This window comes from Rissa tridactyla, chromosome 4, assembly GCF_028500815.1.
Source record: "Rissa tridactyla isolate bRisTri1 chromosome 4, bRisTri1.patW.cur.20221130, whole genome shotgun sequence".
Taxonomy (NCBI): Eukaryota; Metazoa; Chordata; class Aves; order Charadriiformes; family Laridae; genus Rissa; species Rissa tridactyla.
In genome coordinates this window covers 4,615,714-4,634,684 of record NC_071469.1, presented here as the reverse complement: position 1 = coordinate 4,634,684, position 18,971 = coordinate 4,615,714, and the positions used below count along the sequence as shown (strand labels likewise).

The 18,971-nt window shown below is 39.3% G+C and overlaps 1 protein-coding gene across 1 annotated transcript; it reads left to right on the top strand.

Annotated features, from left to right (window-relative positions):
• The first annotated feature begins 179 nt into the window (after nucleotides 1–179).
• Nucleotides 180–18,869, top strand: NADSYN1 (NAD synthetase 1). Its single transcript, XM_054198611.1, has 21 exons — nucleotides 180–493; nucleotides 649–709; nucleotides 1,149–1,265; nucleotides 2,135–2,188; nucleotides 2,581–2,670; nucleotides 3,575–3,626; nucleotides 4,347–4,435; nucleotides 5,926–6,043; nucleotides 6,914–7,045; nucleotides 7,817–7,891; nucleotides 8,066–8,190; nucleotides 8,373–8,421; nucleotides 9,086–9,188; nucleotides 9,861–10,029; nucleotides 10,356–10,491; nucleotides 11,962–12,068; nucleotides 12,853–12,984; nucleotides 13,461–13,530; nucleotides 14,483–14,611; nucleotides 15,326–15,502; nucleotides 18,355–18,869. The coding sequence occupies exons 1-21, from the start codon at nucleotides 409–411 to the stop codon at nucleotides 18,406–18,408; spliced, it is 2,124 nt and encodes a 707-aa protein (XP_054054586.1). The 5' UTR covers nucleotides 180–408; the 3' UTR covers nucleotides 18,409–18,869.
• The last annotated feature ends 102 nt before the right edge of the window (nucleotides 18,870–18,971 follow it).

The window sequence follows — 18,971 nt, the reverse complement described above, 5'->3', positions numbered from 1 at the left end:
GCCGCTCTCCTCAGGCAGGCCCCGCCCCCGGCCCCGCCCCCGCCCGCGGTCCTCACCAATCCCCGCTGCGCTCCCCGCCCCTCCGCACCACCCCATTGGCGGAGCGCGCTCAACCCATGGGCTGAGGATGGGTTGAGGGCTCAGCCGCAGGGTGGGCGGGTGCGGAGTCCCCGGCGGGAGCGGGGCGGGAACGGGGCGGGAGCGGTGGTGGCCGCTCCTTTGGCCGCGCCTCCGCGGGGGAACGGCGGGCGCTGCCCTTTAGGGCAGGTCGGCGTGAGGCCGTAAGGTAACAGTCACGGACGTTTTGCACAGGGTGATTTTAACCGCGAGGGGAAGATGTAGTTCCCGCCGAGAGGAACGACCCAGCCCGCCCCGGCCCGCCCCGGAAGCGGCGGTGGTGGGGCCGCCATGGGCCGGGCGGTGACCGTGGCCACTTGCGCCCTCAACCAGTGGGCCCTGGATTTTGAGGGCAATCTGGAGAGGATTTTCCGAAGTGAGTGAGGCGGAGGTACCTCCCTCCTTCCCCCGTCCCTCCGGGCGTTTTTCGCCCGGCCGTGCCGGGTTTGGGCTGTCCGGTTCGGCGGGCCCTGGGGGCGCCTGGTCAGGGCGGGCCGGGCCCGAGCGGTGTTTGATCCCACCCTCTTCCAGGTATTGACATCGCGAAGAGCCGAGGAGCCCGGTACCGGCTTGGTCCTGAGCTCGAAATCTGGTAAGAGCGCTGTGGGGGTGCCGGCTGTGACACAGTCCCAGTTAATTAACCAGAGAACGGCCAGTGAGAAAATGAGCCACGTACCACTCGAATGCCCAAAGCGTGCGGCTGTCAGTGCAAATCAAAACGTTGCCGTTGCAAGCACAAGGTTGGGTCTCTTGTCTTCGAAACGTGACCAGTACCCGTAATTTGTTGACCTATTTCAGCGAGTCTTCCTCTGCAGAAACCAAATTCCGCCCAAGCCCCAGCTGCTGCTCCTGGAGGGAACATCCCAGCAATGCCGCAGCATTTTGGGTGCTGTTAGCAGGGATGATGCGGGTGCTGCTTCTGTGCGTTCTGTAGAAATTGATGAGATGTTCCTTGTCGGAAGCAGTTCTGGTCCCTTGGCTCTGTTGTGGATGTTGGCTGAATTTTTTATTTCTTATGTTTTTACATGCAGTGGTTATGGCTGCTCGGATCACTATTATGAGTCTGACACGCTCCTGCATTCGTTTCAAGTTCTGGCAAAGCTGTTGGAGTCTCCAGCTACTCAAGATATTATCTGTGATGTGGGAATGTAAGTTTTTTTTGTGTAAATATGACAAAGGGGTAGGTCTTCAGGAGCGCTGCCTCTGCTGTGTTTCTGGATAGTGAGGGCTCTGCACCAAACTTGTAAACACATCTTTGGAACTGCTCTACGTTCCCTTTTAATTACCATAACTAGGACATGCATGCAAAACGCTTCCTGAAAGGTAATCCTTTCAAAGATTTCTGGTGGTTGAGCCCTTCAGGAGAGAAACGGGATAATTATAGTTATGTATCGGGAACCTTAATGACTGGGCCCTGTTACCCTCGGTGAGCTTTTGGGTAAGACTTTGTATTATATGTAATGCAAAGGGTGTTAAAAATTGGCTCTCTTTGAGGAGTGTTGGGTAATGTAACTTGCTTTGGCTGGCAGACATCCTTATAAGCAACATATATGTATGTCAAAATCACTGAAACCACTGTAAGTCACGTGCTGACAGTGATAGATTACAACTGTAAAATTAACATATGTGCACCTACTTGTTTTAGTATTGATATAAATGCGTGGAGCTAGCTTTATTTTGAACTTGCCTGGTACCGCAGGGAGTCAGGTTTGATTAAATAAGTTAGCCCATCCAGGGGAAACCTGGTCTGCTTGTGTTTCTCAGGCATGCCAGTGATCTGGCAGTAGCTGATGTATCTGAGACTGACAGATTGGTCAGTAATGCTGATTTTTTGCGAACAACTACTTGAGTTAAAAAATCAGAAGCTAAAACTTGATATATTGTTTTGTTTAATTCCCTTTAGTGATAAAGTGTAGAAGTGTTGCCTTAAAAATAGTTTTTGTGCAGTGGAGCAGATTCTGTAGCTTTTTTTTGTTTCGTTTGATGAAACTGGTAACTGTGCTTCTTATTTTCACAGGCCTGTTCTGCACAGAAATGTCCGCTACAATTGTCGAGTGATCTTTTTAAATAAGTAAGTAGTTGTTCGTGTGTTTTATGAAACAATACATTAGTGTATCCTTTCAGAGACCTGTGTGGCCTTCAAGAAAGATTCTTCAGTGCTATGTAGAGTGATGGACTTGTCTTCCTATCCACTAAATTTTAGAGCGACAACTAATATAGTCTATCATCTCTTTTTCCTTTCTGAATTTGTAGAAACTAAATTTCCACTGCTTTGTGAAAGACTCCAGAGGAAAACCCTCAGGTCTCCAAACAGAAGTTTTAAAAATTATTGTATGTAGTGGTTGTTTAATGTACATCATAATAGAAAAAAATGAGTTGGTATTAACCAATGTTCTTATTTAGTCTTGTTTGGCTGTACATCAGGTCTTAATTTGCTCTTTCTGTTTTGTTACATGTTTTAAGGAAAATTCTTCTGATCAGACCGAAAATATCATTGGCAAATGCAGGAAACTACAGGGAACTTAGATGGTTTACCCCATGGAACAAAGCAAGGTAGGCTGGTTACTGTTAAAATTGTGTTTAAAAACACAGCTTGCTGTTTGCAGCCACAGCAGAAGGATTGAAATTTCCATAGCAGTCTGTCAGTGCTGCTACAGAGTGAGCAGCAAGAGAGAGTCGGCTAAGCTACGTAATTGAAGCTCAGTTAGAAAGCTTATTAGATACAATCAAACTCTGAATTGCTGAGCTGGAAGGAAAGGAGTAGCTGAATGATCCTTCAACCAGTGTAGTAGTGTCATTTTCCTTGTGTCTACTTTCTAAGTATGTGCAGTTTCGGATTGGAAGAGCGTGTGTTTATCGGCTTGGTTGCTGCTTCCTGGTCAATATTAAACTGGAAAACAATGTGAAATGGATGAGAGAATTTTAACAACTGCAGAGGATGAAAGCTACATACCTTATGATGCTGCAGAATATGCTTGGTGCTCATTTCTGATGCCATGCACTCATCCTGTAGTCAGAGAATGGTTCTAACTTGATTGTCTCAGTAAAGTACTTCTGAGAGAGCCCCTGAGCATCTGTCCTCTTAACCCCAGTCAATTCCAGATGAGTTCTGAGTTACTCGTGTAGTAACGCTGCAAAAAGAGAAACTTTTATTTGGTATTTGACTTGCATGGTGTGTTCTTTGTTAGGCCTAGTTCATAGCTAGGATGGAGCACTGTTTACTGCGTGTTTCTGAAGCAAAGTGGGATGTCGCTAATTTATAATCTTAACATTTCTGATTAATTTCACAGCAAGTATGAAGATCCTCTTTTTTATTTTTTAATCATACACAGCCCTGTACAACTGAAGTACAATTTCTTTAATCAGTGTTAGAAAGTGGCAGAATGTAGAGATGAGAATCAGTTTTTATGCTGTGATTTATATAACGATGTATTCACAACCTATAAATCTGCTCTAGGCATGTGGAGGAATATTTTCTACCCAGGATAATTCAGGAAGTGACTGGCCAGGTAAGTTTTCAAAGTATTTTTTTCTTTTTAACTTCAGCATCTTCCAGATTCAGCAATTTAAATGAATAGAATTTGTGGCATAAACCTGTTGTACACCAAATTCAGTCATGTTGCAATTCATAGTTTTCAGTGGTAGTTCTCAGTTACATTAAACGAGAGCATAATTTAACCTTGTTTATGTTCGTATTTGGCAGCAAAGGAAGTAAATTTTAAATTTGCCTCTGTTATTTGTATCTACAGGTCCTTAATTGTCTTATTTTGCACAATTTGGTACTGAGTTTATCTGTGCTTGAGACTAGAATTGAGTATGTGTTTTGAGGTAAAAAAAAAAAAAAATGAACCTTTTTCTTCAGAAGGGCCTAAAACTTAGTTTATTTCCTGCTAAAGCATAAGCGCGATTCCTAGCAAACACGCTCTGTTTTGTAGATTGTTTAATTCAAAAGCAGTTGTCCTATTCTGAAGCAAAGCACTGGATCTGAATACTACTGAAATTTCAACACAAAATTTCAGGACAATCCAGAAATTTGCAGTTTAGAGCTTTTTTTTTTTTTAATTCCTATAAATGAAGGAAAGCGTCATGTGATTGATATTATATCACTCATTTCACGTAAGTGAGTATTCAGTTTTTGAATTTTTTTTTTTTAAGATTTGTAGTTAGCTTTTTAAATTGAATAGGTTCTTCTATTACATGTGTATAAGGATGTTCTTGTTTTTTCTCAGGAAACCGTTCCTTTTGGGGATGCAGTGCTAGCAACCAAAGATACCTGCCTTGGGACAGAAATATGTGAAGAACTCTGGGCACCAAACAGGTAAAGGAGAAGAAGAAATGAAAAGTAAACAAAGACATACCCTGGACCTAACCGAAATAAATGTTTGAAAAAAATCTACTTATTCTTCTATGTAGTGTATCTTCCAGAAAGTGACAGGAAGCTAAAATATAATTAGGAGCAACAAATACATGATGGGAAAGATTTCACTAGGCTAGATGCAGGATGGCAGAAGAAGTTTTAGGTGGTTAAGCTAAATTCATTTGAAACAGAAGGCAGGAGAGAAATGCCAAAAAGAAGCAGAATAAAAAAGGTGACCTGGAGAAAAAAATGGCAGATAACTATAGATCTTGCATTCCAGGTACTCTTCAGCTTTTAGTTCAACCTGACGTTGAAGTGTCCTTCTGGATCCATCTCTGTAGCTTGATCTGGGGTCAAAGTGACAAAGTTATTTTGTTTCAATTTGTAGTATCAATTTTGTCTACTAATCATAATGCTCTGTTATTCCCACTTAACACACCTAGTCTCAAAAATTTGAGACTGCTAGTAGGTCTTTTAATTACTGTATTCTTTTTATCTTGGGCTTTGACCAACTCCTCCAATGCTTTCTGTTTGACGGACAAATTGAGCTCTCTTGTATTTGCCAAGGTAGAGCAGAGGCTTCTAGGCAACATCACTTTGAGATGGGTCCCTTTTTTTTTTTCTATTTAGCTGTTAGCTTAATCCTTCTGCTGTATTTTTTAACCAGTCTCAGATGATGCATAAAGACAATGCAGAAGGAAAGAACAAAAAAGTCACTAAGGGAAAGGAAAGCCTAGTGCCCTTAAGTAATATTTCCTGTTATTATTTTAGCTCCTGTCACAATTTAAAGTTCTTCCCAATGACAAAGAAGATCCCACTCACAAAGGTGTGATGTGGGATGGGAGTGGAGATATGAATAGCATGAAAGCTGTTGTAGTTAACACAAAATAAACAAAATCTTCCTGATGTTTTTCCAAATCTCCCAGTTACAAACATTGATTTCCTTTTAACTGCAGAAAGTGTGGTATGTTACAAAGATGTGATAATTTATTTTTTTTCAGTATTTCTTTCTTTCGACATCAGAAAAAGAAAAAGTGAAAGTCATCTCCTTCTCATGGTTCTGTTTGCTTATGCTTTTGGATTTACTAAGAGAGAAGGAAAATGGGACAACTGACCTTGCAAGAGTGTCTCCATGTTGCCCTGAAATAAGGCAATAAGATTGTCTTATTCTCTCTTTCTTTGAGACCCAGGTAAAGTAGAAGGCATTGCATTTAGAACAGAAGGAGCAAAAGCCTTTCTGCCCTCTGCAACCAGTACTTATCTTTAACAGAAGAGTCAGGCAATGCAAGAAAACAGATGTTTTTGAGAGTCCTATCCTTGTTTGAGCTAAGACACGCAGAAAACTGAAAATGACATAGATGTTTTTATTTGTAGGGGTTATAAATGATACCTGTAGTATTCAAAGCATAGTATTGACAGCTGAATTTTTTTTCTGCCTTTTGCTTTGACAGCCCTCATATTGAAATGGGACTTGATGGCGTGGAAATTTTCACTAACTCTTCAGGGAGTCACCATGTGCTGCGGAAGGCTCACACCCGGGTGGATTTGGTGAATTCTGCCACAGCGAAGGTATACACTTAAAAAAAATAAATTGTTTTGGTTATGCATCTCATTTCTATTTTTTTTTTTCAGAACAGTCTCCTCTCCTGTGACACAACATAGGATGAGCACGGGGGCCTTCACAGTCCTTGTTGTTAGTTTCTCTCCAGATTTTCATTCACATAGCAACATTGTGGTGGGAGAAATATCGATAACTATATCAGGAAGGGGAAATAGAAATCAGTGTTTAAACCTCGACTTCTTTTTTTGTTTTTCCCCATCATCTTCTTACTTAAAATATATAATATTTTTCTACTTTGAAAATTCTGTTTATTTTAAAGAATATAAGACGTTTAGTTACTAGACTGTAATTCTGTCTAACAGTGATGGGGACAACAGCAAAGTAATGAACGTACATTACACTGTGAAAAATGTTTAATTTGTACAACTGCTTTGTCACTGTAATTTAACATGCTTTGGTTATATTTAATAGCATCTGCTCTGTCCTCAGATATCCAAACACAGCTTCTGTCATCATCTTCCTGCTTTTCTCAGTCTCAATTTGAACTTAGAATTTCAATTTAGAAGTGCAGCCCTCTCAATTTGGGCTAAGGGAATGACTTGCTAATAACAGAAGACTCCTGTCTTCCAACAGTGTGACAGGGCTAGAGCTCACTTACTACACTTACTCATGTAGTTACTTGTTTCTGTCATGTGTATCACATGCAAAGTACTTTTCACATGACAAGAGAGAGTCCAAGCTGTAAATCATGCATAAGGTAAAGAAAGAGGAAGATTATAAGGACAGGAACAGAGTAATACCATTTTGTCTTTTAACATTCTCTCAGGTGCTGTATTCTGAAGAGCATTTTTTTGTCTGCATGTTTGTTTTCCTCCCAGAATGGTGGAATATATATTTTAGCTAACCAGAAGGGCTGTGATGGTGATCGCCTGTATTATGATGGCTGTGCCATGATTTCAATGAATGGAGAAACAGTTGCACAAGGATCCCAGTTTTCACTGGATGATGTGGTAATATGTTCAACCTATAGCTGCTGGTTACAGCTGAAATTAGTACAGCTACATTTATGCTCAACACTTCCCAGACATTCCAGACCTCCATGTCTGTAGACTAGAAGAGATACATTTTTGCTATGCTATTCAACTAGACCAAGGTTTTTCCTAGTCAAATTAGCCAGACCTGATCTTCAGTAGCTCTCCCGCTTTTGTGAGCGAGGAAGAGCTGTCACAGTGGAGGAACTTTATGAAAATGTTTGCATACGCAATCACCGTGTTTAGGAGAGACACTGTTAATTTGTATTCCCTTATCTAAGAAAAAAAGGACAAAGACTGCAGTGTTGTAATTATGACCTGGTTTGGTAGACAAAAGGTTTGATAGGTTGAGCTTTACTTCAATAAGCTCTTTCTCAGTAGGTTTGTCATCAAAGCTGTAGGCTTCCTCACCTCATGTGCGAAATTCGTCCCTTTCCCCAGTATGCTTCTTGCCTTTTCCACTTGTCCTTTGCTGCAACTGCTGGTGAACCTATTGTTCAGCCATCTGAGAAGCGCTATAAATCTGTTTGGTTTATGAGCATCCTGGTGTACTCAGTGAAGTGAGTCAGCTGTGCTCTCTAATGTAAGCGATTCTACTGAGTCACAAGTGACTTGTGAAGTCAGCATAAAAATCTGTATTGAAAAAAGTTGCATGCGTTCTTCTTCCCCACATTTTTTGTAGTCCAGGCCTGTCAAACATTGTTTATCTGTCTGTGTAGACTCAATCTAATGTTGAAAGCCTTTCCGTAGGAGGTGCTGGTTGCCACTCTGGACTTGGAGGATATTCGAAGTTACAGAGCAGAGATTTCATCTCGTAATTTAGCGGTAAGAATTCTTTACAGAGGTTATGTTTGTAAACTCTGTCAAGTTTGAATTGTTACTGAATTTTAAAAGTATTTTCATGTTTTGATTTTCACAGTATTCTATAGATCTGATGTTTTAAAGGTATATGCTACATTAAAATTGATGTCTTCCCAATTCTTCTGTACTATTGCTTAGGCAAGTAAAGTGAATCCTTATCCCAGGGTCAAAGTGAATTTTGCTCTGTCATGTTCTGATGATGTAGCTGTACCTACATGTATGCCAATCCAGTGGAGACATCATAGTCCTGAAGAGGAGATCAGGTAAGCACATACTGAATCTGTTGCTTGAAAATTATCTTGATTGAAAAAAACAAAACAAAACATAAGATTTTATTTATAATTAATTAAGTAAAGTATCTCATTGGAAGAGCACAGTAAATATGTTGGCTTGCTTAAGTCTTATTCTGTAAGCCTCTTGGAATGAGCATATTCTGTAATTTCAGCCTTGGTCCTGCATGTTGGCTTTGGGACTATTTAAGGCGCAGCAAACAGGTAAGAACAACTGTTTTTGTTCTTTGCCTTGGCATACACATCTTGTTTGTCACAGGGACAGTACAGATTGCTATCCTATGCTGCTGTTAATGCAAAGTGATGTTAGTCCAAGGTGCAAGGTTTGAGTTTTTCACTGGGAGGCTCATTCAGATGTAAAACCCATATGCAAAGTGTGACTTCAGTATGCTCCTCAGACCTTTTTCTTAGGAATCATGCCTTCTTTGAAAGCAACAGTCAAGCTTGCCTAATAAAGGGGATTGTTGATTTGTTTTTGGTTTTTTTTGAAACACTGTTTTTTCAGTGAAGAAAATATTTTAATGGCATAATGGAGATGTTTAAAATAAGCAGAGTGACATGAGCTAGTAATTCAGTTCAATAATGAATATATATGAAAAATTGAATCCTTTTTATTAGCTCTTCTGTCTTACTAGAGGGTAAAGACCTATTGGAAGTATTTCTAGCCAAAGGGTTTACAGTGGCTACTTGTTTGATTATCTAGTTGATGAGAGTTTAAGAGGGTTTGCTAGGTCTGGTTTGTTTGTTTTTCCCCAGTAGAACGTAAGCAGACTTGAACAGTGCTTTTACAAGAGTGTGTTTCTGAATGATACAATATATATTTTTCTAATTTTGGTATTTGAAATGTCTTCCATGCTCTATTTTCAAGGCAGGATTTCTCCTACCTCTTAGTGGTGGAATTGACAGCTCTGCTACAGCTTGCATAGTATACTCTATGTGTCACCAGGTTTGCCTGGCAGTCAAGAATGGAAGTAAGTGGATACGCATGTCTGGCTAGCCATGCTTACTAATGGTTATCAACAAGTTAATGTTAACTCAGTGCACTAGATGCAAGAGGTCATTAATAGTATACTCTTGCCCAGTTGTTCTAATGGAATCCTTTGTATCTCTTCAGAAATTCCAGCAAAAATGGGCATCCAGATTTCAGGTTCTTTGAATTGGCTTAATAGTTTTCATTTTGGGTTTAGGAATTGGATGTGGAACTCAGACTAGTTTCTGTCTAGAGAGTCATTCAAAGTGTTGGCTGATGTAGTTTTGGGATTTCAGGTTATCATAAGAATTTTCTTCTCCTATTCAGCACTACAAAACATGGTTAGACACGATTAAGCTCTTAAACTGGCTTTAAGTAGATGATATGCATTTAGCTAAGTTTTTGTACATATTGGATCATATTTTCTATGAAGTTTCTTTAAGGCGTAGAACAAATGGATTTAATATTTCCATGTTCAAAATTAGTAGCAAAATCAGTAATTCTTTTATTTGATATATGAAAATACATTTGGGGAGTTAGATGATGGAGTCATTTTTAGAGGCAGTGTAAAGCTTAATTGGAATAGAAGAAACATACAAGATATTTGCATATCCTGGATGACAGGAGTGCAACAATTTCCACTCTTGTTCTATTTCTTTTGCTTTGTCCTCAGATGCAGATGTGCTGGCTGATGCACGCAAGATTGTGAATGATGAGACCTATGTCCCTGAGGATCCTCGAGAATTTTGCAAGCGTATCTTTACCACTTGCTATATGGCTAGTGAGAACTCCTCCCAGGATACTTGCAACAGGGCTAAGCTTCTGGCTGAGCAAATAGGCAGGTACAAGTTGAGAAGGTCTGGATAAAAAAAATCATGTTCTGGCAAAGACTGTAATCTCAAGCTTTCAAACTCTAAAATAGGAAAAAATGGGAGAGGAATAGTAGGTGTGTTAAGTAGGAGTGTTACAGACATTATTAAGTGTGTAAATGTGAGGCAAACTTAGCAGCATTTGGTGAAGGACATGGAAACTTGGAAACAGACTCTGGAAAGTGTTATTCTTCGTGTCAGATCTGAGATGGGGGGGTTTCGCCTTTTTTTTTTGTTTAGTGCTATTTTATGTAGTCAGATTGTGCTAGTTGAGTCACTTCTGCTTGAATTCTTCTCAGCTATCACATCAATCTGAACATAGATGCGGCTGTCAAAGCTATTGTGGGGATTTTCAGCATGGTGACAGGTCGAATGCCCCGTTTTTCTGTCTACGGAGGGAGCAGCAGAGAAAACCTGGCACTCCAGAATGTGCAGGTGTGTTTCATGTAGGCTGAATCAGGTCAAACCGTTTTTTGTTTGGTTTTTTTTTTGTGTTTGTTTTTTTTTGGTTTTTTTTTGTTTGTTTTTTTTGTTTTCTTTTGAAAGAGTACAAAATGGTAAAGTAACATTTCATTTGCTTTGCTGTGAAAACCTGAACTTGTGGTGTGTCCCTGAAGATTTATGGGCTTCCAGTAAATGCTTGGCAGCAGCAGAAATCTACAATCCCACATAACTCAGGAGAAAAACCAAGATAATTATCATTTGTGACTTTTATATGCTGGTCAGGAAGAAATAGCACATGCCTGTATCCCATCAATAGCATCGGTCTAGATGCTGTTTAGAAAAGCATCCCAACAGAAAGTTGCCAGGTCAGGAAAATGAGACTGGTCTGAGTCCAGCAGGAGCGTGGCAGGTCAAGACTCAAAAATATTGCTGATACATACTAGGCTTTCCTTTGGTAGATGTTAGCAGCCTTTAAAAGGCTCTATGTGAGATGTCAAGCTTACCCATTCCAATTCCGAGACATCCTCAGTTTTAGAAGCTAGAAGAGAATTTATTTTTTTTTACATCAGAAGGTATTTAATCATCTGTAGGCTTATAGAATGCAACTCAAATACACATTTCCAGCTACGCATTTTTGTTGTGTTGGAACAGATTGGTGCTGTGCCTGGGTAGTGCTGGTATACATATCCTATAGCATCACAGAAAACAGCTGCCTAGTGACTTCTGGCCCCTGGCTCCAGTTGTACCTTTCCTGTCTTGATAGCTTTCTTTTTGGTCTGTTCTTACAAGCTTCCAAGCTAACAAGCAACTCTGTTTTAATTCTGGCTAAATGTTGATTATCATGTTTGATAGCTTTTGTTAGCTGAGCAGTTGATCTTTCTTCCCTTGCTGTTACTTCCAGCTGTCTCCTTTGGAAGCAAACATTGCATCCTTCATCAGCTTTTTGGCAAAGGGATAGGCTTTAGTCACAGAGGAGTGTCACGATTTGCTTAACATCACCCACAATTGTGGCAAGAGCTGGAGGTTGAATCTCAGGTCTGTTTGGCGTTATTCCCATCCTTAGAAAAAGTAGAGTTTAGGAATGGGGACAAAAGCAAAGAGAACTCTTTTTCAAATTGTATGTAAATAAATCCCTTTAGCCTAATACTCCATAAAAGGGTGTGTTAGACAGATGGTTTATCTGCATACTTCATCCCTCCTGGATTCTTATTAGTGCTTGTAGGAGGTAGAAAATGGCAACTATTCCCTAATCTGCAATTCAGAGTAGAATAAATTTGCCAAGTCTGTGGCAGTAGTGGATACTGAACGTGGCTTTTCTAGATGAGTTTGGCATCTTCTACACAAGACCATCCTTCTGGCATTAATATTTACTCCTCTCAGATTTAGTTCTTTATGGGTTTCTTTAGGGAATTGATTGATAAAAATCTGTAAATTTGCTTTATTTTTCATTTTGCTTTACAGGCTAGAATAAGAATGGTCCTCGCCTACCTGTTTGCACAGCTGACACTTTGGACGCGTGGGATGCCAGGGGGACTTCTGGTGCTAGGATCAGCCAATGTGGATGAAAGGTTGGTGAAAGTTAGTTAGAAATTTAAAACCAGGTGAACCGGGAACAGGTCACTGCATTTCCTTGCAACTCTACCAAATCCCAGTGTAGATTATTCCTCAGAAGAGGTAAGAAGCTAAGAATACACTGATAGCAGTGAAATTAATGAAAACAGTTGAATTAGCCTGCATGGAAAATTGTCTAGTTTTCAGAAGCTTATCCAAAGTGTCGTCATAGTTTTCCAATAAAATACTGTTCCTTCCTTAGGTGTTTTCAGTAGAGCTCGCCTGTGCAGTTACCAGGTTAACTTTCCAATCTGTTATTTGTTGTATTTTCAATTACTGTAATAGGAATAAAGTTGTGAACTTGGAATTGAAAAATAGATTTCTAAAAATCTGAAGTATGGTTATTAGAGCTAACTATTTGAAGGTTAAAGCAATCCCCATTGTGAGACTCACAACCTCAAACGCTGGGGGAGTGGTGTGTGCTGATTCTATAGGTGTATGGGTTTGAGGTTTTTTTTAATTGGTCAGGACAGTATTTTAGTTGTTTTGCATCAAATATATTACCTTAGCATGGGCAGTTTTGCAGTGCTTCATAACTGTTTGAAATTTCATCGCTTTAGGATAGCCTTGTTGCAGCTGAACACATTTGCCCCTTATGTATAAATACAATAACAATACGCAGTCTGTTTCTCCCTGTCTTTATACTACATATATATATTCTCTATAGTATAAACGATTATATATTATACTAAAGTTACTTATTATTTACTATTACTGGATAAAATTTCCTCTCTTGCTCAGCCTCCGCGGTTACTTGACAAAGTATGATTGCTCAAGTGCTGATATCAATCCCATTGGTGGAATCAGCAAGACCGATTTGAAGAACTTCATACAATATTGCATTGAAAATTTTCAGCTCACGGCCCTCAGAAGGTGAGTAGTGAAGCAGTGATATTTGGTGACTGTATGTAGCATATCGTGGACCTCACGACTTGGTTTTCTCTACTAACAGAGCTAAGTTGCAGTAATATTGCAAGGCTAATAAAGAAAAGTATTCTGCACATCCCTCTGTTTTTAAATGATTGTGTATGCTTACACAATGTAAATTGCTGGGTGCTGAAAATGCCGCCAGTCTTACAAATTACTGTATGCAAGCATTTGTGTTGTTAATTCCACTGAAGGACCTGCTTGAACCAGACGCTTGTATGTTTTTGGCATAAAGCATTGCTTTTTAAACCTGGAACGGCTTGCAAGTACCGCTTCTTTAGAGTTATCTAATCCTTTAGCAGCTTATGCTCTTAAAAAGTTTTGAATAAAGCTTTTGATTTTTAACAAACCAGGCTGTTTGTTAACTAGTACTCATGAGACTGGATAGAATTCATGTTTTTCTTTTTACCTTTTTCTTACAGTATCATGTCAGCTCCACCCACTGCAGAGTTAGAGCCCCTGGTGGAAGGACAAGTGGCTCAAACTGATGAGGTAATGCTCTGGTAAGCCTTATCCCAAAATTTGGTTTTTGCCCAATAACTATTGTTTGCTCTTGTATGTATCCATGCTTATTGACAAGCATGTTGTAAACAACCTTAAAGCTGCTGACAAGGCATTAGTATCCCACACCAGCCTTATCTATGTTGACAATAGTTTCCAAAACAGCAAATTAACTTTTTTTGAATGATTTTATATTTTGGGCACATAGAAGGATGGGTGTTCTGAAATTCAGTTTGTTTTAAAGTTTCTTAATATCAAAAGAGCATCAGCCAGGGCCTTACTGCTAGTGAAATGACCTGTGGCAAAGCCCTTCATCTTGTACCCCCACCCTTCTTTTTGCTGTCCACATGGATAAGAGAGGACTGGTAAGCCTGACAACTACGACTAAGGGCTCTCAGATATTTAACTGTAGGATATTGTAAAACTCTTTATGATAAAGCAAAGGGTTGCTGAATTAAAATTACTGGTTTTCTTCATTTCGAGTCATAGAATCATAGAATTGCCTAGGTTGGAAGGGACCTTTCAGATCATCTAATCCAACCATTAACGTAACTCAGACAAAAACCATCACCAAACTATGTCTCTAAGCACTACGTCTACCCGGCCTCACATTACTGATATATACTACGTTTGAGCTACCTAGAAGGGATAATTAACAGATCTTTTGCAGGAAATAAATGTTTTCACTGGCCAAATCAAATGTATTCATGGAATGATTTCAAATCTCCCATTTCAGAAAGATTCCAGTTTTTTGTTTTTTGTGTGGTTGTTTTTTTTTTCCTTCTGCTCATAATATTACTATTTGTTTGTCTTTTTGGTCATTGTCAATTCCATTTTGGTGTTTCTTTGATTAAACTGGGTTATTGTAATTGCTCCATAAAAGCTATTAATTATAAATTGCATAATTAAGGTTTTCAGTGACTTTCTCTGTGTGTGATTTCAGGCTGATATGGGGATGACATACGCAGAGCTCTCGATCTATGGCAAATTAAGAAAAATTGCAAAGGCTGGTCCATACAGTATGTTCTGTAAGCTGGTTAATACGTGGAAGGAAATTTGTACTCCAAGAGAGGTAATACACCAAAAAGAAAAAAAAAAATCATGTAATGTCTTTCCCAAAATAGAGTATGTTTGGAGAAAGGTTGAGTAGAGGTCCTTTTAACTGAAAAGGATAGTTTAATTATTCTGTGTTTAGAGATTATTCTACAGCTGTAGCAGAATATGCTGGAAAAACTGGTATGCATCTCTCAAATTAATGGAGCTTGTTATCTGTGTTGCAAATTGTTTAAATGGTAATTGGGTAGTTTGAAAACAATTACTTCAGAACTATACCTTCAGGGGAAAATTATTCTCTGAAATATACATGGCTAACTCCTCTTGAAGCCTTTGGTTATGTACTCTGAAACAGAAGATAGCTCTTGCTTTGAAAGACTATCTGCACTGAAGAGGTATCTGCTTTGCTGCGGGTCAGTTCTTTCTTCTGCATAAAGGAAGAAGTTGAGCTTATCACCTGAGTTGCAGAGGCTAGTGTTTAGTGTTCCATTTCTTACAAGGCACTTTCTTATTTGTAAGTGTTAGGTGCGGACACCGAGGTGGTGTCTGCAAATGGTCTTAAATGCCTCTTATAGGTAGGGTCATCCACAGTGATCCATGCTACTAGTGATAGATAATTTATGTAAATGTTAATGGAAGAAAATGGATGTGTGAAGCTAGAACACATTCTCAGCTAAATTTTTAAGTACTAAGAATCTTCATCTGATTAACAGCTATATTCTTTGTACACCAGGTGGCATCAAAGGTTAAGCATTTCTTCAGGATGTATTCCATTAACAGACATAAAATGACCACCCTCACTCCTTCCTACCATGCTGAAAACTACAGTCCAGATGACAACCGGTTTGACCTGAGGCCTTTCCTTTATAACACCACATGGTCCTGGCAATTTAGGTGTATAGACAAACAGGTAAATGCCCTTGACTTCTTGTACAGTTTTACATTTAAAGTCCTCGCAATGGGACAAGCCCGGTTTCAGTGAATATCCAGCAAAAGACAGCTGGCACTTAGGATAATAGTTACTATAGAAATAACCGTGATTGTTCTTTTCACATAACTACGAGGGTAAGAATTATCTGGTTTCAGTGTAGGCTGTTGGGGTTTTTTTTTCATTTTCAAATACAGCTTGTCGTATTGCTAGGAAAGCAAGAAGAAAAAAACAGAATATATGTACTAAGGCCGGAAACTAATAGGTGTACCCAAGTCTAGCGCTAATGCGGAGAACAAGCTTATGTGTTTCGGTTTCAGTTCAGGACCTGTCTGAAGGGATCTGTTTAATTGCAAGATTAAGACTTGACCTACATCTGTGTGGGAAAAGCCAGTAAGAGGCAGCAATTAATTGTGAATGCTTCTCCCACCTGCTTTTACAACAATACCTTTTTTGAACTTCAAGGCAGTTGACTCACCAATATGTGTTTGCTCAAATACAGTAACAGTAATGGTACAGTCCTTAGTTTGAGCACTGTGAGGTGTGGAGGGGCTCAAGCAACTATCAGAACCATGCTTAGCTTTTTGTAGTTTTTAGTCACACCTTCAGCGTTATTTTAATGCATTTTTTATGGCAAAAGTGCCGGGCTGAAGAATTTTGGCACCTTGAAGTTTTTTCTGCCAGAGATTTTTACACATCAGTTGCTTTTAAGAATATGTTTATATATGTAATAAAATATTAATTCCCTCATCTGTGAAATGCCAGACATGCTGTAATAGTTTTTTATTGCCTTGAAAACTAGGATAAAAGCTACCATGTGCAGCGTTTTTTTGTAGGTCTGTATGGTGGGGGTTTTTTCATTGTTTTGGACTTTTTCCCACTGAAGTCCAGGACAAATATTCTTTTGGCCTGAGTGGAAGTTGGGTAAAATATTTTTATAGGGTCTGGACCAAAATATAATTATTTTATGCTTACAGTAAGTATGATTAAGATATTTTAATGATCCATGATATTGTTACACTTTTTAACTAGATTTGTATGTAATAGCAGTTGTGCTATGCAAGGGTACTAGCCATTGCAACTTATTTCTGAAAACTGGGAGTCAAGTTTGGGGAAGAATCTTATGTAAGCAACAGTAACCTGAACTGATAACTCATTGTTATGGATAGCTTTTTGCAAGACTGGAAAAAAATGACTTGCAATAATGTGAGTCAAATCTGCCCTATACAAGAAAGGGAATCCTGTAAGAGTTCCCGCTTATTGTGCCTATTCAGCACAATTGTAATTCTGAAGAGACTCACTCTCTAGGACAATGTCTTACTGATAATTATACTCCAGGGACTTAATCTGCATTTAAGGCTTTTCTGGCATAGTAAAAGGACTGTGAAAATAAGGCATAAACTCTAAATGATATAGTTTTGCCAGAAAACACCTTTAGTTAGGTAATGCCAGGTTTTCTGGTAGAAGAGTCATGTTACAGCCGGAGCTGCCTAGTGAAGGGAAGCAGGTTTGAGTGCTAATGATAGAGGAATCTGTTGCATTTGTGGAAAGTACTTTTCTACTTTGGATGTTTGTAGTGTAGTCAAGGCAGTTTAGTTATCCACTCTTCTAAGTGCAAAATTCCCTCTGTATTTGCTGCAGAAGTAACAGAGGTAAGAGGAGGTTGAGATCATAGTGTTTGCTGGGAATTGCCAGATTTGCCCTTGGAGTCTTAATGTTATTCAGCTCTATGTAGCTGAAGGTTTCAGCTGGGTGATGAAATTTCTAGTGGTTTAGAGCAACCCTAGTAACTCCAGTAGCGCTGTCTGTAGCTTCTGCCATAAGAGTTACGACTGAGGTAAAGGGTGTGTGGTCAGAGCATGCACTTTAACAATTTCTAGGTGCCAAAATGTTAATTGGGATTTTAATAGCTGGCATAATTTGAAGGACCTGTAACATAGTTCAGAAGAAAGCTGGCACACCTACCCCCAAGGATTAGGTATCTGCGGTCTGTCTTCTGCATTTTCTAGTGCTTACTGGTCATACCACAAGATTAGGTGTGTTTGGTCAAACCAGAAGATTTATCAACCTGAGTATCTTTGTGCGTCTCTTTCACAACCAGTAGCAGATGTTGAAGGAAGAATGTAAGACAGGAGAATTTATACAACTCTTCCCTATGTAACTTCACAGATTTGGGCAACGTAGAATTGAATTTTCCAAAGTTAGAGATAATGCGCGGAACATCATGTTTAGTTTATGCTCTTGGTCTATCCTCTGTGAGTTTGTAGAATCCTTTCTGAAACAATCTGTATTAGTCTTGCCAACAGCTTAGCTTAATATAAGGTAATTCCTTTTCTGAAGTTTTAAGAACAGTGAAGGTCAGTTTTATAAAATTGCGTGTGTGTGCATGGAAAGCATTTCTTGTGTTCATTTTAATTATTCTAGGCTCTCTGTTATGGGCAGGGTTCCATGTTATGGCCTGATCTGATCTGACAGCTGTCACGGAAAGGGGCAGTGTTGCTTCCCTTCCTGTCTCTCCTGGCTTCTGAGATGGCTGTGGTGCTTGGCTCACTCCCTGGTCAGCCAAATGAAGTCACCAAACTGACAAAAAACTCGGAACTGATGGGAGCATGCAGCAGGGGGGAGCTTAAGGGGATGGGTGGGAAGAAAGTTTGACCTTCTCTTTTGACTGCAACTAACAGCCTGTTCAGCTCGGTTGTTCCCTAGAGCATATCCCGCTGTCAGTTTGTGGTAAATCTGGGCTCTATGCTGTTTTGTATGGAAGCCTGAAAAGACAGGGGACATTAAGTGCAAACTTACTTTTACTGTTGAATCATTTTCCTTTTAACTTGCAGGTATCCAAGCTAGAAAAAAAGGAAGGAATTTCTCTAGTTGAAGACGTGGACTGATTTGCTGTCTTGTTTAACTGTGGTAATTAATTTGCTAAGCAGAATGTTCATAACTGGAATTTACTGTGATGATGAGAAGAGATGACCCAAACAATTGTTGACCATGGTAAACAATATGTGTTATCAAGACTTTTTTTTTTTTTTTTTGATTGACTCACTGTTCACAATATACTTAGACCCTAGTTTGGCTATGGAATCATTTAAGGATTTTCTTCAAGTACTTGAGTTAACTGCCTTTCATTGAAAATATTTGTATAAGCCCATCAACCATAAATAAATGCAGGGTAGTCTTTTTTAAAAGTGTATGCACATACAAGTATGAAGTTTGGTTCTACTAATTTGGGTATGATTTTTGAGTAACATTCAGCTGAAAGTATAAAATTTTAACAGTTCTGGCATGTGCATGTTGAGGGGAAAACCTCACTTTACTTTGCAATAAACTTGTAATTTTATAATGCTAATTGACTCAGTTATTTTACATGTTTTTTATTTATTTAGCATTGGCTATGTAGACTGGTCCAGTGTTTTGAATAGCCACATAGGGTCTAATTCAGCAAGGAAGC